We start from the raw sequence: 27105 nt of genomic DNA, 5'->3' as shown, positions 1-27105 counted from the left end.
ATGAAATTCCAAACCTATTTTTACTGTTTAATATATAATATTCATAACTATATAATAAGTATTATAAATATTGAGTAATTATTGCTTTATGTGCCATGGCAATTATAGTAGAAAATATTACTATGGTCATAGACACTTTTTTCTTCTTCACATCTTCTGTGTGGATTTTGATTCAAATGTCTCCAAGGTATGGAAAAGCACAAAAATGTCATTAAAACAATCAAAGAGGCAGCGACATATGTTTGAAAGTCCAGTTACAGTGATTCAGTTCATTCAGAATTTTTTTATTATAATATTTCTTTATAAACACAAACAGGATGAACAGATTATCTAAACATTTTGAGCTTTACAGACAGTGGGGAAAAAACAAGCCAGCTGGAAGTGAAAGTAAATTGAATCTTTGCATCCTGCATAGCCTTGAATTAGAAATAACCATCATTGTGCCCAGCTACAGTGACATGTAATGTTTTTTTCCTTCAAATATTGTTTTAAAACAACAATAAACAAAGTTATGCCAAACTGCTTAATTAGGTTTTTCCCCCCAAGAATTTCAGCCTTTTAATGAGCCGTCCTCTTCATTACGAGCTCAGAGCGGTTACACCCGTTTCTTTTTTCTTTTACCACAAAATGATCAATAATTCACTTTTACTTCAGGAATGTAAAACGTGTCCAGCATAGAAGATGCATTAGGTCCGAACAAAGAAATGAGTGTCACCTCACTGACCTGATTATGACAGTTTCACCATTATGTGACTTCTAAAATTATCACAAGTTTTTGCTTCGTACAAACCATTAAGACTATGGCTTAAGAGGTAAACATGCTTACATAAGTCATATTGTGATTAAATACTACAAATTGTGACACAGGTCATAGTATTTGAAATATTAACATTAATTACAAATGACCAACCTGAATTTACTTACAGTTAGTTAAAACAACAGCAGCCACTAACAATAAAGTATGTTTAACAATTTTACAATTACTTTTGGATTATATCCAAAGTTTTAAATACAAAAAACAAAAAGAGGTTTGTACCAAAAAAAAAAACCCAAAAAACAAACAAACATGTCATTTGAGGTAACACCTCAAGAACCAGCTCCAGCGTTGACATCTGCACAGTCAGAGGTCCCCAGATAATGCACCGCCCACTGTGTAAGCTGCTCTGGGATTCTACACACACACACACACACACACACACACACACACACACACACGCACACGCACACACACACACACACACACACACACACACACACACACACACGCACACGCACACACACGCAGAAACAGACCTTCAATGTAAGGTTGTGGCAGTAACGGTAGTTAAAAATTTGAGCTTGTATTAAAAGGCGATGACTTGATTACAAAGTGGTTTGATTTCAACTCTGAATAATCTACTTCTAATATTTCACACACAAAATACTGATTATGTGCCTGTACTTATATTTTGGTTATGGACACTGTATCTGAGCACACTGCACATGTACACACTGTCCAAAAGAAAAACAAATACATTCTTCTTCGATATAAGTACTTGAGTATGGGACCAAATTCTTTATAAAGGTACTACAGGACTGATAATTTTACAGCAATACCTCAGGTTCTTAAAGAACAGATCTTGAAGAAATATATTTTACTATTTGAATTACGCATTGTAAACTACAGGCTGAATGCTGAGAGATACGTCCATCACTTAATATTGTATTATATTTAGCATGACTCAATAGGGAACAGATTACACTCACTGGAATTGGCTGAGGGCTACAGCAACCTGAGGGCAGGATGATACAAATAGGAAAAAGACTTTCCATCTGAATGCACCTGGAAGAGGGAAGTTGGGAAATTAAGCATATTTTAATGAAATACACTAGTAGAATATGATGTTTTGAAATTGATTTTATCACAAAGAATATCTAAAGGCAAAGTGTGTAATTTCATTGCAAAAATAATGACCGTTTTTAAACAGGTTTTCTGAGAAATCCCCCAGGCTGCCATTTGACAAGCAGATAGTCTGCCCAAAACGCCATTGGTTGAGATAATGTTGCTCTGTCGGAATGGTCTGGATGCTCAAACAAACAGAACAATGTTTTGATAGCACCATAGAGTCACAGTGTTTACACTGAGGAAATCAACCAACAACTGGCTTTTGAATACTTGTTTCTGAATATTTAGCTAGGAAAGGAAGTATTGTAACATTGGTAAAATTACACACTCGTGACCTGCTCCATCATTTTGAGTCACTTTGACCCAGAAACACATTGAGTTCAACACTCAAAAAAAGATTTTTTTGCTGCTTGTTTAGTTTACTTAATTCAAATGAACTAAAGCAACACAACTGTAGAACATTTTGTCACAACTTGATTTTATTGTATTCTTTCCATTTAAATTTGTAAAATTAAGGTTTAATTAATCCATCTGAGTTGGGGAAACATGAATACTTTTTGTGGTGTTAATGTAGCACTGATAAAATGGGGCAGGGGATTCCATTTCCCAGCATGCTGCGTGGGACTGGATAGTGAGAACAAATAATGAAATTAAAATGTTATTTTATGCATTTGAGCAAGATGAGAATATTACGAGATTTGTTAATGTTTAATGTTCTGTTATATTGGTATTCATAAAGAGAGTCTTATGTATTCTGAGAGTCTGAGTCTGGTATTCATAAGGAGAGTTTTTTGGGTTCCCATTGTGGTGAAGAATGTGCTACGGTTGAGGATGGACTTTCACATTCAAGTAATACTTGATCTGAGTGCTGCTTAGCTCTATAAGCAGTTGCAATTTAATTGACAGTGCATCAGTTTCACTGTCCTTACACTTGCTCAAGGAATATACTAATGATTACTAATATAAATTAAGTTGGGCCAACATAATTAATTTAATTGAATAAAACCTTTGTAAATTTAGTTTGACAAACCTAATGAAGTCGAGTTAAAACTACTATAGTACATTGATTTGACCTAATCCAATTACAGTTTATGTTGGCTCAATTAAACTGACTTAATCTGTATGAAAGCCATTAAATTGCTTCTAAAAACTCTCAAATTTAATCAAATAAGGGTAATGACGTCATTTTTGAGTGTATGCACTAAAGTAAAAAGGAAAGTTTCAGCTTTCTTATGATATAATTATGTTTATACTCAAACTGTTGCAGAGGTAGAAGCTGTGCCTGAATTTGCATATTATCAAAGTATGTACTGAATTTGATGAAGAACGTAATTCTCTGCCACTTAAATAAGTCTGTTCTATTGCTGTGCAGCTAAGTAGCATGAATACATTCCAAAACACACTTTATATGGGAACGTTAGCATTGTCCCGACCCAAACATATGATGAAATAACAACTACAGCTAAAATAATTCACTATTAAATTATTTTATTCATAGCAATTACAGTTGAAACGAGCCGCCTGACTTGCAGTCCTCCAACGTTTTGTTAAATTCAGCATTTTGAATGTGACGTCTCCTCAGCTCCCGTGGTATTATGAGAGAGTAAAGTGTTGGATGCGCACTTCAGAATCTTGGTGGATGTAGTAGGTCATCTGGGTATTTTTCACCAACTGTTTACTGAGGATTCAAACATACTACTCATTTGGCACCTTTAGCATACTATATAGAACTATACATATTCAGACGTGGGAAAGATAATTTAATTGTTGGCTGATATAATCTATTTAAATTGCTTTCCTTTTACTTTAGTGCAACTCAGAAGGTGTTTCTAGGACAAGTGACTCAAACTTATGGAGCAGGTCACATCAAATATTGTGTAAGTGAGCAGCATCACTGCCTTGCTAGGACACTGCAAAATATACACCATTCACACTCACTTTGCTGGGTTTGGTGGGTGGAGACACTATGGACCTCTGTTTAGAGGGTGGGGCTGTATTCTGGACGATCCATGAAGGAGGACTTAACATATATTCTTTGTCTTCCTCTTGACTAGTCTCTCTGCTGGACTTGCCACTCGAGTGGGATGGACTGATCTGGGATGGCTGCGTTCTCTGACCAAGTGTAATGCCTTCCACCGACACCACTTCTTGGGTGCTTGCTGCTATAGACAACAGATCAACTTCTTTTAAAAGTGATTGGCTTTCCGTCTGAGAACAGGGCTCTTGGCCTGTATCAGGGCAAAGAATTGATTGAAAGTCAAATTAGAAACATTGTTCTCTTAATGTCCTGTGCAACGGTTTAAGTGCATTAAACATTTGTGCAAAAAAGGAAATTACCACTTGAGTCAGAAGTGGAATGTGTACCTAATAGATCTGGTGCTGGAGTGAACATATCCCATGGGCTTTCTACATCCCCAGACAACTCTCCTGTTCCACACAAAACCGCTGGGAGACAAAAGGGATGGGTTAAATAACAAATGACCATCCTAGAGCAGCACTGACTCTTTCCTTTGGAAAATCACCTTGTCTTGTGTGTTCCAGGGTAGGCTGTCCTTCATCTGGACATGAGCCACTATTTCTGTCCTGGGCAGCCACTGTTTGGTTTGGTCTTGATGTGCTGGTGGGATATGAATCTTCGTGGGGCGGAGCCAAGCCATTTGGAGTTTCACTCTCACAATCTGCACCTGCACACATCCACATATACGAGATGAAAACACATACACAGTGTGCCACATGCACAGTAAAATCTGGCTGAATTCCCAAAGGATTGGCATGAAAAGCAATTAATCAGACAGCAGACAGTACTGGGATCAGCTGTCATCAGCTCCCTCTGCTCCTCTGGGATGAAAAGGAAAGGCATAGAGACAATGAACTGCTCCTGTCCCTGAAAAAAAAACAAAAAAAACACTCATACACAATGATAATTTATCTGGTCAACAGCTGGTGCCTTTACGTTGTCAAGGAAGCAGCATTACCCTCCAGTGAACCCTCTCTCGGTGCCAGTGAGTAGGTGTTGCCACACTCGGACAATATGTCGCACGCATTGTTATTTTCTCCACTGCATCATTTAGAATATTTATTATAATGTCACTGTGCCACGCCCCCAATAGAGAAGAGAGAGAGACCCCTGGGAAATTAGGTACATGATGCATGTCTTTATCATTTCTGTGAAGCAGCACATGTATTCATAGCATAGATTACTTACAACAATTTGAACCCAACAAAAGGGTATTTACAGAGCAGTGCAAGAAGGTTTGTGTGTAAATGCGAGTTAGTCTGAGCAAGCAAGAAAAGAAAGAGAAAGAGTGTGTGTGTGTGTAATAGAAGCTACACGTACCAGACACTGAACTCACAGAGTTGACTGAACTCTCCCTGAGGGATCTGACAGAAAATAATATAATTACCACTAACTGTCTTAAAGTTCTGTGTGAGCTGTTGGTAAGTGTTCAGTTCAAACATACAGTTATGCTCAAAAGTTTGCATACCCTGGCAGAAATTGTGAAATTTTGGCATTGATTTTGAAAATATGACTGATCATGCAAAAAAACTGTCTTTTATTTAAGGCTAGTGATCATATGAAGCCATTTATTATCACATAGTTGTTTGGCTCCTTTTTAAATCATAATGATAACAGAAATCACCCAAATGGCCCTGATCAAAAGTTTACATACCCTTGAATGTTTGGCCTTGTTACAGACACACAAGGTGACACACACAGGTTTAAATGGCAATTAAAGGTTAATTTCCCACACCTGTGGCTTTTTAAATTGCTGTGTCTGTGTATAAATAGTCAATGAGTTTGTTAGCTCTCACGTGGATGCACTGAGCAGGCTAGATACTGAGCCATGGGGAGCAGAAAAGAACTGTCAAAAGACCTGCGTAACAAGGTAATGGAACTTTATAAAGATGGAAAAGGATATAAAAAGATATCCAGAGCCTTGAAAATGCCAGTCAGTACTGTTCAATCACTTATTAAGAAGTGGAACATTCGGGGATCTCTTGATACCAAGCCAAGGTCAGGTAGACCAAGAAAGATTTCAGCCATAACTGCCAGAAGAATTGTTCGGGATACAAAGAAAAACCCACAGGTAACATCAGGAGAAATACAGGCTGCTCTGGAAAAAGACGGCGTGGTTGTTTCAAGGAGCACAATACGACGATACTTGAACAAAAATGAGCTGCATGGTCGAGTTGCCGGAAAGAAGCCTTTACTGCACCAATGCCACAAAAAAGCCCGGTTACAATATGCCCAACAACACCTTGACACGCCTCACAGATTCTGGCACACTGTAATTTGGAGTGACGAGACCAAAATAGAGCTTTATGGTCACAACCATAAGCGCTATGTTTGGAGAGGGGTCAACAAGGCCTATAGTGAAAAGAATACCATCCCCACTGTGAAGCATGGTGGTGGCTCACTGATGTTTAGGGGGTGTGTGAGCTCTAAAGGCACGGGGAATCTTGTGAAAACTGATGGCAAGATGAATGCAGCATGTTATCAGAAAATACTGGCAGACAATTTGCATTCTTCTGCACGAAAGCAGCGCATGGGATGCTCTTGGACTTTCCAGCACGACAATGACCCTAAGCACAAGGCCAAGTTGACCCTCCAGTGGTTACAGCAGAAAAAGGTGAAGGTTCTGGAGTGGCCATCACAGTCTCCTGACCTTAATATCATCGAGCCACTCTGGGGAGATCTCAAACGTGTGGTTCATGCAACACGACTTTGCATGATCTGGAGGCATTTTGCCAAGACGAATGGGCAGCTATACCACCTGCAAGAATTTAGGGCCTCATAGACAACTATTACAAAAGACCGCACGCTGTCATTGATGCTAAAGGGGGCAATACACAGTATTAATAACTAAGGGTATGCAGACTTTTGAACAGGGGTCATTTCATTTTTTTCTTTGTTGCCATGTTTTGTTTTATGATTGTGCCATTTTGTTATAACCTACAGTTGAATATGAATCCCTTAAGAAATAAATGAAATGTGTTTTGTCTGCTCACTCATGTTTTCTTTAAAAATGGTACATATATTACCAATTCTCCAAGGGTATGCAAACTTTTGCTCAAAACTGTACTATAAATAGTCAATAACTACACACCTCCATGACTTTACTATTTGTTCTCTGACTGATGGGAGTGTTGTGCTGAAATATAACGAGGGACATTTTTTGATTAAGAAAGATTCAGTGTGATTAGGACACATCTTTGTGCATGTGTATAGAGAACAATGTCTTGCCAGCTGGGTGGATGGTCGCGTTTGGAGACGATGCATATGGTGCTTAATTGATCGACTTTCAAGTAAAACTGGCAAGAGGCCTGAAATAAAAGGACAAGGAAAAAAAGAAGAATACATTAAAAAGGAATATTCCAGGTTCATTACAAATGAAGCTAAATCAACAGCCTCTGTGGCATAATATTGATTACAACAAAATTATTTTGACTTGCCCCTCCTTTTCTCTCTCTCAAAAAAAAAAAAAAAAAAAAAAAGTCTGAGTGTTAGTGAGGCACCTATAATGGAAGTAAATGGGGCCAATCTGTAAATGTTAAAATACTTACAATTTTACAACTTTGCTGCCATGACGATCTAATGTCAATAAACCCTAAAATGACTGTAAAAAATATGAATTAAACAACTTTCCAGCTCAAATAACACGTGTTTTAAGAGAATAATTAATGTAAGTGCTTTTAAAAAAATCAGAAGCTTCACATTTCTGCCTTTAAACCCTCCACAAATTGGCCCCATTCACTTCCATTGTAAATGCCTCACTGCATCTTAATTTTTTTTTAAATTTTTTTTTAAGTAGGAACAAGTTGAAATAATTTTTTGTGGTAATCAACATTATGCTACAAATGCTGTCGATTGAGCTTAACTTGTATTGAACCCGGAATATTCCTTTAAAGGCGGGCATACATGCTGCGATTTTCAGCTGCCGTGCGAGCTCCCGTCCGATTTTTTCCAGTCGGAAGAGATCGTGTGGAAATCGTTGGTGCTCGTGTGGTGGCGGCTCGCATCATGTGATAAGAATTATGAGTGGAGCTGGGCAGCTTACGAGCAACTCACAATCTCCCGATAATTTTAAAACTGTTTACAAAATTTGGGCGATGTCGGCTTGAATTCGTGAGGCGTGTGCGTTTGAAAGAGCAGATCTGGCAATCTACCTTAAGTTGATCAATCAGTAGAAGATGTTTCAACTCACACGATCAATGAAAACTGAGTGTTCATGAAGCTTTTACACCTTTGGAGAAAATGGTTGTTAAAACTGTGTTTTTCCCCATATTATTCACGACCACATCACTGGGAAGGATTCTACAGAAATGCCATGCTGTTATCTGCTCTTCAAACAAATCATTTGGAATACGGGTTGCACTAGAAAACAATCTTTATCACTCTGACGGAAAAAGTTGTAAAATTTCCTAAAAAAAAAAAAAACAAAAAAAAAAGTTCTAGGATGACATTTAGGGGGGTATAGCATCTGTTATAATTGTATATACATGATAATGGATATGTGACTGTGAGAGATATTTTTCAACTCCCCAACCACAAGTCTGGTAAAACCAAGGATGAAAGTTCTACCTGTCAATCAATTGCAGCGTTAAAACAAGATTTTTAAACATTGCTATGCGTGGTTTTAAAGCGCATTTACATGGACAAGACTTGTTCAGCATGTCTATCAACATGCAGGCAGTGACAGTGTGACACAGTTGAGAAGGACATAGCCTACATCTAAAGCTGAATAATACAGGTAGCCTATCCACTAAACTCTGAATTCTGCACTAAACGTCATGTTTGTGCTTAGATTACATATAACCGTCAGAAACGGTGCGAGAATTTTGCGCACTTTCCTTTTAATCTTGTTCATTTTGTGCACTTTATCATGCAGTACTGGCAGCAACACACTGTTGTTATGACTGATGTATGCAGTCATGAAATGACACAGCCTCCCTTTGAAATCTGAATCTGTCAAATGTAGGACAGCATTTGTAATAATTATATATATATATATACACACACACATACACACACACACACACACACAGGCGGCCAAATGTTTGGAATAATGGACAGATTTTGGTATTTTTATTCACCAAAGTGGCATTCAACTGATCACAATATATAGTCAGGACATTAATAACATGAAAAATTACTATTACAATATGAAATAAACTTCAGAACTTCTTAAACTACTTCAAAGTGTTCTCATTAAAAAAATCCTCCACGTGCAACAATGACAGCTTTGCAGATCCTTGGCATTCTAGCTGTACGTTTTTTCAGATACTCAGGTGACATTTCACCCCACGCTTCCTGTAGCTCTTGCCATAGATGTGGCTGTCTTGTCAGGCACTTCTCACGCACCTTAAAGTCTAGCTGATCCCACAAAAGCTCAATGGGGTTAAAATCCATAACAATCTTTTCCAATTATCTGTTGTCCAATGTCTGTGTTTCTTTGCCCACTCTAACCTTTTCTTTTTGTTTTTCTGTTTCAAAAGTGTCTTTTTCTTTGCAATTCTTCCCAAAAGGCCTGCACCCCTGAGCCTTCTCTTTACTGTTGTACATGAAACTGGTGTTGAGCAGGTAGAATTCAATGAAGCTGTCAGCTGAGGACATGTGAGGTGTCTGTTTCTCAAACTAGAGACTCTGATGTAATTATCCTCTTGTTTAGTTGTACATCTGGTCTTCCACATCTCTTTCTGTCCTTGTTAGAGTCAGTTGTCCTTTGTCTTTGAAGACTGTAGTCTACACCTTTGAATGAAATCTTAAGTTTTTTGGCAATTTCAAGCATTGTATATCCTTTATTCCTCAAAACAATGATTGACTGATGAGTTTATAGAGAAAGCTGTTTCTTTTTTTGCCATTTTTGACCTAATATTGACCTTAAGACATGCCAGTCTATTGCATACTGTGACAACTCAAAAACAAACACAAACACAATGTTAAGCTTCATTGAACAAACCGAATAGCTTTCAACTGTGTTTGATATAATGGCAAGTGATTTTCTAGTACCAAATTAGCAATTTGGCTTGATTACTCAAGGATAAGGTCTTGGAGTGATGGCTGCTGGAAATGGGGCTTGTCTAGATTTGATCAAAAATGACTTTTTTCAAATAGTGATGGTGCCGTTTTTTTACATCAGTAATGTCCTGACTATAGTTTGTGATCAGCTATATGCCACTTTGGTGAATTAAAGTACCAACTTCCTTCCGAAACGGCAAAATCTGTACATTATTCCAAACTTTTGGCCAACAGTGTGTGTGTGTGTATATATATATATATATAAACTGGCAGATGAGTTTTCAGCTAATGCAGCTCCTAGCCAACAGTTTTCTTTTTTATTTCTAAATCATAAGCTACAAGGAACGAACGCAATGTCCTCCTCTGGCTTTATGTCTTATAATGATAAATAGCGCAAACATCTGTGCTATTACTTCGGAATTCGCCAGGTCGTAAAGTCGTGTACCACTGCATCTATACGATTATCAGATAAACTGACTCGTAACGACCTCCCGAGTGTCAGAACTCACACCGTGTACGCCCGTCTTAAGTATATAAACAAAGCATATTTGATCATTTCATTTGGAATCAGCAAGACAACCAGCATTAGGTAGTAATACACTGCATGTAATATGGATTATGTAATCTGATTCCAAAACCTAAATACTTGTAATTAGATTAAAAATGCATAATCAGATTACAAAACCCAAGTGCTTGTTATTAGATTAGGTGTGCATAATTAGATTAGTTACTCTTCTTTTTTTAACTGTGATTTAATACTTACCAATGTTTAATAAACAATGTAAATTGTTACTTTACTAGATTTTTTTAAATACACTTAATTAGATTTTCATCAAATATGCAACAAGTAATGTAAAAATGAATCCAAAAGTAACCAAATTAGATTACCTTAGAAGTCTAATCTATATAATTATGTTACTGGTTATCATTTTAGTTGTGTAATTTGTAATCAGTACCAGATTACATTTTAGAACTAATCTACCTGAAGACAACAACATACAAACCATATTTTATCTTGGTAACTTCAGTCAAATGAAAAAGTGATCAATGATATAACTAATCATTTTTAAGGACGAAAATCAAAACTGGACATAAAACATACCAGGTCAGAGTTCATGTGGAAATCCAGTTTGAAGTTGCGTACATACACAATGGCATTGACCAGGCCTGAGAAGGACTCTCTTTCCTCCAAACTAAAGAGAGAACAGAGCTCTATCATAACTGGGTGAAGCAGATGACTTGATTGAATTACTTTCACTGCACTGAAACTAGTGCCTGCTGCTTTTAACGGTTCTTGACCCATATAACTATAAAATCCAAGTCAAACGATAAAAGGTTACATTGCTAAAAGGCAGAGGACCCCCAAATTAATGCTTTAAACAGCTAGATTACGCTTATTTCTGCATGTCTTTCATTGTTCCAGACAGGGCATGATTATCCAGATGAGTAAGATAAAAACGTGCTCAGGTGTGTAGTGAGTGGTGTCATAACAGAGGTTTAATAGGTCCCTGACTCCTGCAGACGCTCCCATGCGGCTCCGCTGAGCGCCGCGGGAATGACAGCACTCCCGTCGGACAGAAACATCATACAGGCATCGGTGTGCTCCGTCTGCTGCGAGTCTGCTAAATCACACACCTAAAACACAGAACACCCACACTTCAGTACTGAATCGGCCCTTTTACCCTGAAAACTACTTAAAAAAAAAAAAAACTACTTACGCCGATAACATGATCTTTTATAGTCGTTTCACTCCGGCTTTGGCCGTAGTTCTGGACGAGTCTCTCGATCCACGGCTCCAGCGCTGCCATTCGGCGGCGTTTCATCTTTGGTGGACTTCTTGATAAAACACTGTATATCAGATATTATTTAGCATAAGCGAGTTAATCAACCTGCAATACTCTTCGCGCCTCTCTTGTTGAAAATTGATGCAATGTTTTTGTTCCGTGTAGAAAAAGGACCAGATGGTTTCAGTTCCGCTAGAATTCATTTTCATTCAAATTCACGTCACGTTCGTGCCGGCTTGTGGTTGTTGTACGTAATGACATAAGATCAGATTTGGGTGTAGCCGTTTATTAGAAAGGTACAATGCATTTTATGGAGACATGAGAAAGGATATTCATAACTCCTTTTCTAACATAAACATTTTCTTTCAAAAAAAAAAAAAAAAAAAAAAAAGCAAAATATACACTCACTGAGCACTTTATTAGGAACACCTGTACATTTACTTATTCACGCGATTACCTAATCAGCCAATCATGTAGCAGCAGTGAAATGCATAAAATCATGCAGATACAGGGGCTTCAGTTAATGTTCACATCAACCATCAGAATGGGGGAAAAAATGTGATCTCAGTTATTTCAACCAAGGCATGATTGTTGGTGCCAGACGGGCTGGTTTGAGTATTTCTGTTACTGCTGATCTCCTGGAATCTTCACGCACAACAGTCTCTAGAATTTACTCAGAATGGTGCCAAAAACAAAAAACATCCAGTGAGCGGCAGTTCTGCGGACAGAAATGCCTTGTTGATGAGAGAGGTCAACAGAAAATGGCCAGACAGTTCGAGTTGACAGAAAGGCTACGGTAACTCAGATAACCACTCTGTACAATTGTATAGAGCAGAATAGCATCTCAGAATGTCAAACCCTGAGGCAGATGGGCTAATAAAGTGCTAAGTGAGTATACAACAAGATAGTTCTATTTTTTTTAAAAATGATAAAATAGCAAAAATAGCAACATTCACACTTGCAACTTAAAATAGCTTTATCACAATTACACAGCACTGAGTGAAAGAAAACCGGCAAAGTTTGTTAAAAATTATAAAAACGGCAATAAAAGTTGCTTTTAAAAACATAAACGCTCTCTTAAACATCCTATAAAAGCAATTACATTCAAATTCCATGTCTGTTTACTCTTCCCATTATGGTTTCACCTGTGAATGAAACAAACCAAGCCAGACTGAGATTAATATGCAGACAATTTGTGGGTGATTCTCATGAAACCTGTCAAGAAAAAGTCCTGGTCATATTTAACCCCATATCAATACAAAAAAAGTGAAATTATTATTTACATTAAAAAAAAAGCCAACATTTAAATTTTTTGCAATATGACATTATTCCAGGACCCTCAAGCACATTTTACCCCTGATATTCTCACTATCAACACATCCGGACATTATTATTTTGTTTTACAGTAAAACACAAAAAAAACAAATGCAGTTTTTTATTTATTTATTTATTTTATTAAAATCAGCAAAAAATGAAAAGGCTGTACCAAGAGAGTACAACTATGAGGTATAAATACGTAATTTAAATAACTTCTTTTTTTTTTTTTATGTCACAATGTAAAAAAAAATCTTACTGGCCCTAAAAATAGGCTTTATTTTCTACAGTGCATCCGGAAAGTATTCACAGCGCTTCACTTTTTCAATATTTTGTTTTGTTACAGCCTTGTTCCAAAATGGATTAAATTCATTATTTTCCTCAAAATTCCACAAACAATTCCCCATAATGTCAATGTGAAAGGAGTTTGTTTGAAATCTTTGCAAATTTATTAAAAATAAAAAACGAAAAAATATTACGTACATAAGTATTCACAGCCTTTGCTCAATACTTTGTTAAAGCACCTTTGGCACCAATTACAGCCTCAATCTTTTTGAGTATGATGCTACAAGCTTGCCACACCTATTTTTGGGCAGTTTCTCCCATTCTTCTTTGCAGGACCTCTCAAGCTCCATCAGGTTGGATGGGGAGCGTCGGTGCACAGCCATTTTCAGATCTCTCCAGAGATGTTCAATCGGGTTCAAGTCTGGGCTCTGGCTGGGCCACTCAAGGACATTCACAGAGTTGTCCCGGAGCCACTCCTTTGATATCTTGGCTGTGTGCTTAGGGTCGTTGTCCTGTTGGAAGATGAACCTTCGCCCCAGTCTGAGGTCCAGAGTGCTCTAGAGCCGGTTTTCATCAAGGATGTCACTGTACATTGCTGCATTCATCTTTCCCTCGATCCTGACTAGTCTTCCAGTTCCTGCCGCTGAAAAACATCCCCACAGCATGATGCTGCCACCACCATGCTTCACTGTAGGGATGGTATTGGCCAGGTGATGAGCGGTGCCTGGTTTCCTCCAGACATGACACTTGCCATTCAGGCCAAAGAGTTCAATATTTATTTCTGATGGTCAGAGTCCTTCAGGTGCCTTTTGGCAAACTCCAGGCGGGCTGTCATGTGCCTTTTGCTGAGGAGTGGCTTCCGTCTGGCCACTCTACCATACAGGCCTGATTGGTGGAGTGCTGCAGAGATGGTTGTTCTTCTGGAAGGTTCTCCTCTCTCCACAGAGAAATGCTGGAGCTCTGTCAGAGTGACCATCGGGTTCTTGGTCACCTCCCTGACTAAGGCCCTTCTCCCCCGATCACTCAGTTTGGCCGGGCGGCCAGCTCTAGGAAGAGTCCTGGTAGTTCCAAACTTATTCCATTTACGGATGATGGAGGCCACTGTGCTCATTGGGACCTTCAATGCTGCAGAAATGTTTCTGTACCCTTCCCCAGATCTGTGCCTCGATACAATCCTGTCTCGGAGGTCTACAGACAATTCCTTGGACTTCATGGCTTGGTTTGTGCTCTGACATGCACTGTTAACTGTGGGACCTTATACAGACAGGTGTGTGCCTTTCCAAATCATGTCCAATCAACTGAATTTACCACAGGTGGACTCCAGTCAAGTTGTAGAAACATCTCAAGGATGATCAGTGGAAACAGGATGCACCTGAGCTCAATTTTGAGTGTCATGGCAAAGGCTGTGAATACTTATGTACATGTGATTTTTTTAAATTTTTTTTTAATTTTTAATACATTTGCAAAGATTTCAAACAAACTTTTCTCGTTGTCATTATGGGGAATTGTTTGTAGAATTTTGAGGAAAATAATGAATTTAATCAATTTTGGAATAAGGCTGTAACATAACAAAATGTGGAAAAAGTGAAGCGCTGTGAATACTTTCCGGATGCACTGTATATGCAAAATCTAATTTATTATTTGTCTCTTGATTTTGAAGTAAAATAGGACCAGGACATTTTCTTGACAGGTATACTTTTATGTATATTGGAATAAGTGTTACCTGCAGATCCAGCGGTTCCTTTAGACTCCCACCCATCTTCTGCAAGCTCTCATGAAGCCTAGCTTTCAGAAGTGAGTAGTCTGGCTTCTCAGTGTACTGCAGGGTCATCACATTGGACAAGTATTCTAGTAATGCACCTACATTTCACAAAATACCAATGTCTCCTTTACCACACATACACACCATCAATAATAAATACATAAAGGTACATTTAGTCCAGCTGTAAATCTTTGTTAATATACACAGCATAAATATATGAATGCTCACTGGAAACTTTCTTCTTTTTGTAACAGAAACTCACAAGTCCAGCGAAATCAGAAATATACCTGTAGAACAACACATTCAAAACACAAATGCAGTCTTTCCTGTTTGTTAATTCTTTGAAAACTTACAAACACACATTTAATGTCTCTGTGCAGCATTTTCATCCATTAAAAATTCTACATTTAATAAAGGCATGTAGAGCATATTATGTCAAGTAGGCCTTTAGCAGATGCTTTTATCCAAAGCATCCTACAGTACACTTATTACAAGGACAGTCCAGTCCACCAGGAGAAACCTGAGGTTGAGAGCTTTACTCTATGGCATAGTGTTGATAGCTTATGCCTCATTCTTTAAGGGAATCGAATCAGAAACTTTCATGTTACCAGCCTGGAGCTTTAACCACTACATCAATTCATCCCACGCAAATATAAGCCTGAATAACTGTGTTTGAGGTTTTGTTACCTCTCCTTTTCTGTAGCAATAGTGGAGCTTGCGTGAGTGAGGTGACTCCAGGGTAGTGTGCCTGTCATCCAAGACAACATGCAGTAACCTAAAGACTGAAGGTCACTGCGACGAGAGGGACCTACAAAATAAATACATGCATGCACACAAACACAAATTAAACTTGCTCTCTTAAATAATGTAAATAATGCAATGACTGACATTTGTAAGGGACACTTACCAACCCCCTTGTGAGAATCCAAGCTGATGAAGTTGAGGTTACCCTGGTCAGCAATGCGGCTACCCTGCCGGTATTCCACATGCTTTCCACCTGGGCAAAACCTAAATGCATGCCCAAAGCCAGATAAGAAAACCTGAAAGACACAAACACACAATTGAATCCTAATAGTTGAACAGCCTTGCGTTCAGTTCGTAAGGGGCATGTTTACTGACCTCTGTGTGACTGTCAGTGTTGATGTAAATATTTCCTGCATGGATGTCTGCATGAGCATACTCCTTCTCGTGGATGAATTCAAGTGAATCCAACTACAACACAACACATACACGCACTTAAACAAGAAGCACAATATACAGCCTTCTCACTGAGAAAGGTATCTCTAGGGAAATTACAGCACATCTAAAAGTAAAGTCTTTAAATTACAAACTCACTAGTCGTAGTGCCAGCTGGAGAGCAGCTTTCTCAGATAGAGAACCAGTCCCTTCATCAATGACCGACTGTAGAGTTTGGCCCATGCTTGGAAAAACTAAAAACCTATATGGAAGTGTAAATTGTCAGACTCAATGTACAATGAGGACCTGATCTTCTTTTAGACACCAATCTTAAAGGTGCTGTAAACATGGTTCTCAACCTTTTTGACTCCAAGGCCCCCCCATTGTCGGAGAAAATATTCGAAGGCCCCTCATGTAGGCTATTAGATATTTATAAGATATTTCCTTAAAACTTGTGATTCCAGAAATGTCTAGAACTGTATATTCTTCATAAAAAGCAAGTTGTTGAAGGGAGTTTTAAAATTTTTAGCATTTTCACTAAGTTGAATTTCTGAAAAGTTCTCTCGGTATAGAAGGTCTCTGGTGTCAGTCTCAACGCTATCCAAGTCAACAGCTCAGTCTCGTGGAAGTTCCAGAATGGCTAAAATCACTTGCAGCACCTTAAAGTTTTCACATTTTTACCCAAGGTTATATCTTGAGTAGGGATGGGTGGTGTCTTTAAGTATTGATACTTTCAATACTGATTGTGTATCAAGAGGATCAATCCATGCATAAAAGTATTAATAAGTGTTTTGTTTTTTCAACTAATTTATTTAGCATGAAAATGTATGTGTATCATAAGCTTCAAAGTGAACGAAATGTACTGTGTCAGCAAATAGTTGTGAATGACATGAACCTAATAATCATTGAGCTCATAAGCACTGCACCAGGGTTAATGTCCTTGTAATAAATGCACTGTAGGTCACTATGGATAATATTGTTTCTATCTAAATGTTTGGGAAGAGATGGATACAAATCCACAAACCTGTATGATTCGTAAAGGCCAAATCCCTCACAGGATGGGATCCCAAGGAAGTCCATTTTGTGCAATTTCAACCATTTATCCACTATTGACACAGACACAGAAAAACATGCGTTTTGGTAATGAGCTATGTTTCCTTTTTTTGTTCTTGCTGAGCAAAGTATGTTTTGGACATACCCTTCGGTTACCTGAGAAAATCACCCCTTGTGCCAACCTGTGCAGTGTTCACAGTTCCATTATTTACAAAGAAATTCTACAAAAATGAAAAACTACCTAAAGCAAAACAATTTGTTTCTATATTAGGCTATTTACCAAATTATGGTAAAGCATTCTCTTTGAGAGAGTTTTGGTTTTTTAAAGTACATTATATACAGTTTATAATTTTATACATTACTATAAATTTGAGTTCGTTCTCATAAAAAACAAGACAGAAACATAATAATACATAGCCACTGTGGGCTTCTGTATGTTTTGAATTTCCATTTGTTGTTGTTATGAACTTAATCTCTGCACTGTTCCAGTATGATTCCATGTCTTATCTTCAAATGATTCATTTCCATGCTGTATTCTCACAGCTTCAGGTCCTTACTGAAAATCAATGTACTGTAACTGAGGACTGCAGCTGAAACACTATCCATTCATCTAACTCTCATTCAAGAAATCTTTTTTTTTTTTTTTTTTTTTTTTTGCTCCACACATTTTTGAGTCTGCAATCTGACTGACTGGGAGCAATCAGACGTGCATAACTAAGAGGAAACTCTGATAATGAGCACAAATCCAAACTGGGCTTAACTGGGTTAACTATTATATATTCAGTGTAAAAAGTTAAATGACTTACCTGCATCAGGTTTGGCTGCTCTCAGATGGAAATTCTGCTCATTGAACAGGTGTCCTTCTTTAGCACCCTGAGGAAGAAGAGCCATAAACATCAGAAACATGCATGCATAAACACACTACATTATGTGAAAACGATACATACCAGTCTCAAGATGTGTTTGCATCCATTTGAGTCCAAGTGCTGATTTGCCAGGCACACTAAGTTAGAATTTTGAGACAAAAAAAAATGTACGGATTCATAAGGCACTGGGAGTTAATATACACTGCCTGGCCCCCAAAAAAGTTGCCATTTGGATTTAAATAAGCAGATACTTAAAAGCCTGTGATTGAATAATTATTGCAGTGATTAATATGTTTCAGCTGGCAACAATTCTTTTAAACCTAACTGATGCAGTGTGTAGCTTCTCGTTTCTTAAACATCCATGTCGGAAGACGTATCCTGTGGTCGTGGAAAAGATGTTAATGTGTTTCAGAAGGGGCAAATTATTGGCGTGCAACAAGCAAAGAAAACTACTAAGGAGATTTCTAAAATCACTGGAATTGGCATTATTAAAACCTGGAAGGAAAGTGGTGAACCATCAGCTTCGTGGAAGAAATGTGGTCGGAAAAAATTCTTGAATGATCGTGTCACATTGTTAAAAAAAAAAAAGACAGTAGAACTCATGGTTATGTTTAATAGTGAAAGTAAGAGCATTTCCACATGCACAATGCGACGAGAACTTACAGGATTGGGACTAAACATCTGTGTGGCCACAAGACAGCCACTTGTTAGTGAGGCTAATCGGAAAAAACTACTTCAATATGCTAGGGAGCATAAAGATTGGACTGTGGAGCAATGGAAAAAGGTCATGTGGTCTGATGAGTCCAGATTTACTCTATTCCAAAGCGATGGGTGCGTCAGGGTAAGAAGGGAAGCACATGAAGTGATGCACCCATCGTGCATTGTGCCCACTGTACAAGCCTCTGGAGGCAGTGTTATGATCTGGGGTTGCTTCAACTGGTCAGGTCTAGGCTCAGCAATTTTATGTCGCAAAAAATTAAGTCAGCTGACTACCTAAATGCTCTGAATGACCAGGTTATCCCATCAATGGATTTTTTTTCTTCCCTGAGTCCTGACCTTGACCCCTTGAAAGTCTTTGGGATGTGCTGGAGAAGACTTTACGGAGTGGTTCGACTCTCCCATCATCAATACAAGATCTCGGCCAAAAATGTATGTAACTCTGGACGGAAATAAATGTTGTGACATTGCATAAGGTTGTCAAAACAATGCCACGATGAATGCAAGCCGTAATCAAAGCTAAAGGTGGTCCAACGAAATATTAGGGTATGCAGCTTTTTTTTTTTTTTGGCCAGGCAGTGCATTACATTATTGTTATCTTTGTTTTCACAATCTCAGGAGAAATCCTTAAAGCATTTGACATGGCTTTCCCAGAAAAAACATTCATGATTGTATTTACCCACATCCCCATCCATTAATCCATGAATTAGTTGCATGCAAATGGTTAGATATTAAAAAAGATTACCTGCATAAGTAACGTCTAATTCTGTTTGCCACAAAAGTTCAACCAGCTTCCACTTTTTGCTTGACTGGTCACAAACCACCGTGCCTTCCTGAATAGGCTCAACAGCACACACCCGCTTTCTGGATTTGCATTTAACTAAAAACCATACATAATAACATGGCACCATTTAGTACAAAATACAAGAAACAAACCTGACCTAATCACTTTAAGATTTTCAAGAGCAGTTTTTCTCTATACAGTGCATCTTACCTGGGCTTTGCAATATAACAGAAGATGTTTGCTTTGCCTCCTCGTCCTTAACCTGGGGGGAAGCCTTATGTTTTCGAGGTGACGTAAAAGACTTCTTATCTAAAATAAAGCAGCATGCAACATATCCCAATGTGTACCCATATAACTATTGATTTTGAATTTAGCAGATTTGTAATAATGCAGTTATTTTTGCAATTTACTATGTGAACCTGGAGTTGGAAGTGTGACTGAAGAAGTTTGATATGCCTCTTGTTCTTTAACCTGAGGGGATCCTCTCCTTTTTTTAGGAGATGTCAAAGACTTCTTATCTGCAATAAAACGGAAGGCTTTCACACAAATCTTCCAGTGCACACCCTTACAACACTGTTGATTTTGATTTAGAATACATATTTGTAATAAAGTCACCACTGGCTTGCTAACTGGAGGTCTAAAGACAAATAATTATATATATATATATATATATATATTTTTTTTTAAAGGCATAATCTACAATCACGTTTTTCATCAAACTGTACAATGATGACCTTAATACATTACAGACACTGCAACTTCAATTTATGTTACAGCATAATTTTCTGTAAAGCTGCTTTGAAACAATGCATGTTGTGAACATACAAATAAACATGACCTGACCGTTTTGTAATTTCTTGTGTGAAAAAGCTAGAAAATAAGCTCTGTTGCATATGGCTATAATAAAACATGCTACTGTAAATGTAAAGATAATGTCTTGTGTTGCAAAGCAATGTGTCTAACCTGGAGTTTGAGTTATAACTTAAGTTGTTTTCTCTGACTGGGGAAATGCCTTTAGCTTTTGAGAAGATGTTAAAAACTTCTTATCTGAAATAAAAAAAGTTTTTCACACAAGTTCAAAGCCATTTTCTCTACTATGAAATCACACAATGCCATCAGACCCACCTGCACATTCTACAGTTTCTGTGGGTGTGCCACTCAAGGTCTTTTGCCATGGTGAACGCAAAGGTGGGCGAATCAGTGCAGAGTGGGAGTCCTCAGCAGTGTCAACTTGAAGAAGAAAAGAAACCTATATATATATTGTTGTCTTTTGAATTCTTAAAGAAGCACTAAAGAAATGTGTAGGTCTTTTAGTTCTGTGTAGTCTCATGTAGTTCTGTGTTTGTTTTATGTTGTTTCATGTTGTTTTATGTAGCACCTTGGTCCTGGAGGAACGTTGTTTCATTTCACTGTGTACTGTACTAGCTGTATATGGTTGAAATGACAATAAAAGCCACTCGACTTGACTTGAAGAAAGGCTCAGTCTCACTTTAGATGGCATAGGCCTACATGTTTTCATAGATTTACATGTTTTATGCATGAGACACTTCATACTTATGAAACGCTTTTGCCCTTTTTACCTAATTACTTAGATCAGTGGACAGCATGGGATTTACTTTAAATAGGCTATAAAAATAAATAAGCTATCCTTTACTTTGATGTATGTGGCCTGAAGATGTACTTTCTTTTATATTTTGCTAATGCAATATTATACCTGTAATCCATTATAAGCAGCTCTGAGGCCACATTTATGTACTCATTCATATATGCATTCATATTATCCATGTACTCCTTTGTGCTCTAGATGTATGCTAGAACATTACGTCATTTTCTTTATCTAAGCTTGTATACGAGTTTGCGTGAGCTCTTCTGACCGTCGGAGACCTTGGAGTTTAAGTTAGAAACCTTGTATGGGTTTTCCTATGCTTTGATCTAAACAATGTACTGTCGATGCACATGCAACGGGAAGTCTCAACCAGTTTTGCATATCTTGCTGAGGTTTACGAAAATTTTTCTAAACACAATACACAAAGGGGCCTGTTTTCTACCTCTCACCCCAACCAAAATTTTTGCACCTCAATAGGTCATAACAACCTTGAGTTATTGCTTAACAATCATATAGAACTTTTGCAATTTACTCTGCTCTGCTCTTCTCAACTCATACTTTGACTTCTAAATATACATGCAGACAAGACAATGTACTCTTAGATTTAGACAGTGTATCAGTCTTAAGACTTAGTCTACGTGTGTTTTTTTTATTTCATTTATTTATATTCATTTATTCAATATTCATTTTTATATCATTTATTAATTCTACAAATTAAAGTTGGTTTTCCTTTTATAAATCATCTGAGTTGTATCCTTTACCCTGCACCATACCTCGAGGTCATCTTTAACCTGAATTGTCCTCCTAAAACCTCTACAGCAATATAGTGTTATCACTGTGGCAACAAAACCAACAAACACCTGGTCTGTTAAATTGTTATTATGTAATCCACTCCAACATTTAAACAATGCAGGCATGAATTAATTTAAAACAGTCAAGGTGTTACTGTATGTCAAGATCAAGGGTTTGACAGTCATATGGGTTGTTTACACATGCATAATCTTCAGTAATTTGATATCTCTTTGACCAGCTCTTTCATTGAACGTTCTGGATAAATGCAAGTTAAGTAATGTTAAACAGGAACCTACATTTACCTTCTTTACCGCACTCAGGATGAAGCACAGAGTCTGAAAGCGGATCTGATGGTTGTGAAGTTTCAGATTCTGCTGGCTCTTCTGTTGGGAGTTTATCGCCACAAGACGGACAAAATTTAAAACCAGGATACAACTTTGTACCACAGTGCGGACAGAAATTCACCATTCTGACGGCGAATTAGACCCCGTGGGCGTAGGTTTCTCCACGTATAATGTGCAGTACATCACCTGCCACAGTCAGTGACAAATGGAAAGTTCTAATGTATAAGTCTGATGACTGCAGGAACAGCCTGCTATTGCCTGACTCAAACCACGTGATCACTAGAGCCCGACGTGTTACGGCACAGGGGAAGGACAAAAACAACAAGAACAACAAAACCAAAAAACCAAAAAACAAAGGCAGTTTCTTACTTCTTCAAAAACGTACATACAATAGAGTTTTGAGACCCCTTCATTTTTTTTCACATTTTGTTATGTTGCAGCCTTATGCTAAAATGCTTTAAATTATTATTTTTTCACGTCAATCTACACTCCATACCCCATAATGACAAAGCAACAACCAGATTTTTGATAACTTTGCAAATTTATTAAAAAGAAAAAACTGAAATATCACATTGACATAAGTATTACAACCCTTTGCGGTGACACTTGAAATTTTGCTCAGGTGCATCCCATTTCTCTAGATCATCTTTGAGATGTTACAACACTTTGATTGGAGTCCACCGGTGCCATATTCAACTGATTGGATATGATTTGGAAAGGCACACACCTGTCTATATAAGGTCTCACAGCTGAAAATGCATATCAGAGCAAAAACATAAGGTCAAAGGAACTGCCTGCAGAGCTCAGAGACAGGATTGTTTTGAGGCACAGATCTGGGGAAGGCTACAAAAAAAATGACAGCTGCATTAAAGGTTCCAAAGAGCACAGTGGCCTCCATAATTCTTAAATGGAAGTTTGGAACAACCAGGACTCTTCCTAGAGCTGGCTGCCTGGCCAAACTGAGCAATTGGGGGAGAAGGGCCTTGGTAAGAGAGGTGACCAAGAAACCAGGCACCACTCATCACCTGCGCAGTACCATCCCAGCGGTGAAGCATGGAGATGGTTGCATCATGCTGTTGGGGTGTTTTTCAGCAGCAGGGACTGGGGGACTGGTCAGGGTTGAAGGAAAGCTGAACGCAGCAAAATACTGAGATATCCTTAATGAAAACCTGGTCCAGAGCGCTCAGGACTCAGACTGGGCCGACGGTTCATCTTCCAACAGGACAATGACCCTATGCACACAGCCAAGACAATGCAAGAGTGGCTTAGTGACAACTCTGTGAATGTTCTTGAGTGGCCCAGCCAGAGCCCAGACTTTAACCCAATCGAACATCTCTGGAGTGACCTGAAAATAGCTGAACACCGACAGTCCCCATCCAACCTGACAGAGCTTGAGAGGATCTGCAGAGAAGAATGGCAGAAAATCCCCAAATCCAGGTTTGCAAAGCTTGTCGCATCATAACCAAAAAGACTTGAGGCTGAAGTCGCTGCCAAAGGTGTTTCAATTAAGTACTGAGTTAAGGGTCTGAATACTTTTTAATACATTTGCAAAGTTATCAGAAATCTGGTTTTTGCTTTGTCATGATGGGGTAAGGAGTGTAGATTGATGTGGGGGGAAAAATTAGCATTTTAACATAAGGCTGCAACATAACAAAATGTGAAAAAAAAAAAAATAAAAAAAAAAAATGAAAGGGTCTGAATACTTTCTGAATGTAAATATTAGTTGTATAATATTTGCGTAATTTTTTTTTTTTTTTTTTAATAAAGCATGTACTTCCTTTTGGGGATCTGACTCAAAATCCCCCAAAAAATATTCTTAAAATGCATTGAAAATTTTATTACTTTTAATAAACATACTAATGTCTCTTCATAGTTTAGGATAATGATCAAAATAAATGGAGAACAGTTTCTTTACAATTCTGGTAAAAGGAGCATTTTGTATCAGTATGCCAGTTCTGAATTTCTCTAACAATTGTTTGACAGGGTATAAAACTTAAGGATCAGCTTAAAGGATATTTTCTTTTACTTTATTACTGAGGAAAAATCTTTTTTTATTTGTTTATTTTGTTTTTTTATTTAAATGTTTAAAAAGGGTATTCCAATAAGAAATTGTATGTAACCCACTTTATGGTTTCTCCCTTTAGTTTTAGAAAAAAAATCTTACTAAATGGGGGATCAGCTGATCCAGGAAAGGAAGCTGTAGACACTAAGGAGTGGCTTTTACACAAAGCAAACACATACCAGATGGAATAGCTGCCCTAACTGTAGCAAATGTTTTAGGAGTAACTGTATTCAACTTTCTTGATCCGAGAGCGATGATGTCATTGTAATATTAGCATACTGCATTGTGATCAATCTTTTCTCTCTGACATATACTGGCATAATGAATTATGATTGGTCTTTGTTAAATCTCTTTTTACATCTTTATGAAGCCTTGCAAGCACTTGTAAGCAAATGTAGTGGTTTTTGATCACACTTTGAAGAGTGGATTTAGTTATGGTTTTCACGACAAACTACCAGTGTTGGGTAAGTTACTCAAAGTAATCCACTAAAAATACTAATTCCATAAATTGTAATCATATTGTTAATTACATAACTAAGTTGTTTTCTCAAACACCACAAAATGAATGTTCAACGAATTCTAAATGTCTATATTTCCTCCTTGTTCATTGTCGCACGCAAGTCAAACACTGTCTGAGCACCACACCTTTCAATGACTTATTAGGGGGCGTATGGCCTTCAGCTGTCACAGAAATGCAAAGACATACTGTACATAGCATCATAATGTTTCAAATTCTACATAATACTATTTTAGAAATGTGTAACCAAATAATGTACTTAAAAGTAATTAACTTAATTGAAAGTCAGTAACAAATCTGATAACTAGAATTTAAAATGTAATACACTACACTAATTTTTGGCCCAGTAATTAAATTACAGTAACTAATTACTTTGTAATCAGATTACACCCAACCCTGCAACCTACACTTTTGTAGGTTCGCATTTTTCTCTTAAATGGGTCAAATGTACAGAGCTGGTGTGAAAGCTGAAAGATGTCATTCTATAAATACACGTCAACTAAGACTTATAAAAGGTTTCTACACGAAAAATATACATTCACTGAGCATCTTATTAGGAACACGATAATCATCCTAATAAAGTTGCCGACATGGTCTTCTTCTGTTGTAGCCCATCCGCCTTAGGATTTGACGTTGCGCATTCTGAGATGATATTTGTCTCACCACAATTGTACAGAGTGGTTATCTGAGTTACCGTAGCCTTTCTGTCAGCTCGAACCATTCTCCGCTGACCTCTCTCACCAACAAGACATTTCCGTCTGCAGAACTACCGCTCACTGGATGTTTTTTGTTTTTGGCACCATTCTGAGTAAATTCTAGGGACTGTTGTGTGTGAAAATCCCAGGAAATCAGCAGTTACAGAAATACTCAAACCAGCCCACCTCGGTCGAAATCACTGAGATCAAATTTTTTCCCCATTCTGATGGTTAATGTGAACATTAACTGAAGCTCCTGACCCATCTCTACAGTCTGCATGATTTTATGCATTGCACTGTTGACACATGATTGGCTGATTAGGTAATCGCATGAATAAGTAAATGTACAGGTGTTCCTAAAAGTGCTCAGTGAGTGTAGTACTTGTCTTTTGTTTGTAGCCAAAATGCATCAAACTTGAATCAGTGGTTCTTTTAAATTTCTCTTCCCAAATATACTCTCTGCAGCCTTGATGCTTATTACACTTGTGAATTCAAAGCTATTTGATAACAGTGACAAGGGGTGTTTGTGTAATTCGTATGTTATATTAAAGGAATATTCCAGGTTTAATACAAGTTAAGCTCAGTCAACAGCATTTGTGGTGTAATGTTGATTACCACACACACACACACAAATTAGACTCGTCCATCCTTTTCTTTAAACAGCAAAAATCGAGGTTGAAGTAAGACTCTTACAATGGAAGTGAATTGGGCCAATTTCTGGAGGGTTTAATGACAGAAATGTGAAGCTTATAGTTTTATAAAAGCACTTACATGAATTCTGTTAAAACTCATGTAGTATTTGAGCTGTAAAGTTATTTAAATCATAATTTTTAGTCATTTTAGGGTTTGTTGACATTACATCATGGCAATGAAGTTGTAAAATTAGACAACTTTTCACAGAAAATGTTAGTAAATGATTTTATCACACTAAAACCACATTAACATGCATATTGTTTATGTCTTGTGGCTATAATTTTTGAAACAGTGAGTATTTTAACATTTACAAATTAGGGGAGGCCTGGGTAGCTCAGTGGTAAAGATGCTGGCTACCACCCCTGGAGTTCGTTGGTTTGAATCCCAGAGCATGCTGAGTGACTCCACCCAGGTCTCCTAAGCAACCAAATTGGCCCAGTTGCTAGGGAGGGTAGAGTCACATGGAGTAACCTCCTCGTGGTTGCTATAATGTAGTTCAGTCTCGGTGGGACGCATGGGGAGTTGAGCATGGTTGCTGCAGTGGGTGGCATGAAGCCTCCACAAGCACTAGGTCTCCATGGCAATGTGCTCAACAAGCCATGTGATGAGATGCACAGGTTGACAGTCTCGGACGCAGAGGCAACTGGGATTCATCCTCTGCCACCTGGACTGAGGCAAATCACTACATGACCATGAGCACATTGGGAATTGGGCATTCCAAATTGGGAGAAAAGGAGGAGAAAAAAAACA

At 37.9% G+C, this 27105-nt stretch overlaps 2 protein-coding genes across 6 annotated transcripts; both read right to left on the bottom strand.

Moving 5' to 3' along the window:
- Window positions 1–111: 111 nt before the first annotated feature.
- Window positions 112–11924, bottom strand: LOC127414074 (uncharacterized). Of its 2 annotated transcripts, XM_051651799.1 has the most exons (13): window positions 11624–11924; window positions 11008–11540; window positions 7131–7210; window positions 6994–7038; window positions 5223–5266; window positions 4861–5012; window positions 4691–4769; window positions 4408–4569; window positions 4250–4330; window positions 3824–4113; window positions 1955–2060; window positions 1747–1822; window positions 112–1171 (listed from the first exon to the last, which is right to left on the bottom strand). In XM_051651799.1, the coding sequence occupies exons 2-13, from the start codon at window positions 11206–11208 to the stop codon at window positions 1087–1089; spliced, it is 1401 nt and encodes a 466-aa protein (XP_051507759.1). In that variant the 5' UTR covers window positions 11209–11540; window positions 11624–11924; the 3' UTR covers window positions 112–1086. The 2 variants fall into 2 exon arrangements, with proteins under 2 accessions (XP_051507759.1, XP_051507770.1); XM_051651810.1 differs by lacking the exon at window positions 1955–2060.
- Window positions 11925–12058: 134 nt separating this feature from the next.
- On the bottom strand, window positions 12059–22645 carry LOC127414059 (inactive serine/threonine-protein kinase VRK3-like). Of its 4 annotated transcripts, none has more exons than XM_051651761.1 (15): window positions 22341–22645; window positions 20772–20876; window positions 20057–20164; window positions 19857–19955; window positions 19608–19742; window positions 18227–18282; window positions 18086–18152; window positions 17251–17332; window positions 16386–16488; window positions 16170–16262; window positions 15958–16090; window positions 15738–15858; window positions 15279–15337; window positions 15012–15148; window positions 12059–12834 (listed from the first exon to the last, which is right to left on the bottom strand). In XM_051651761.1, exons 1-15 carry the CDS (start codon window positions 22510–22512, stop codon window positions 12823–12825), a joined length of 1482 nt encoding a protein of 493 aa, XP_051507721.1. In that variant the 5' UTR covers window positions 22513–22645; the 3' UTR covers window positions 12059–12822. The 4 variants fall into 4 exon arrangements, with proteins under 4 accessions (XP_051507721.1, XP_051507739.1, XP_051507730.1 ...); XM_051651779.1 differs by having other exon boundaries at window positions 20066–20164; XM_051651770.1 differs by having other exon boundaries at window positions 22347–22645.
- Between the last annotated feature and the right edge of the window lie 4460 nt (window positions 22646–27105).

The sequence above is a fragment of the Myxocyprinus asiaticus genome, chromosome 2 (assembly GCF_019703515.2).
Source record: "Myxocyprinus asiaticus isolate MX2 ecotype Aquarium Trade chromosome 2, UBuf_Myxa_2, whole genome shotgun sequence".
In the NCBI taxonomy this organism is placed as follows: Eukaryota; Metazoa; Chordata; class Actinopteri; order Cypriniformes; family Catostomidae; genus Myxocyprinus; species Myxocyprinus asiaticus.
This window is presented reverse-complemented; position numbering and strand designations above follow the sequence as displayed.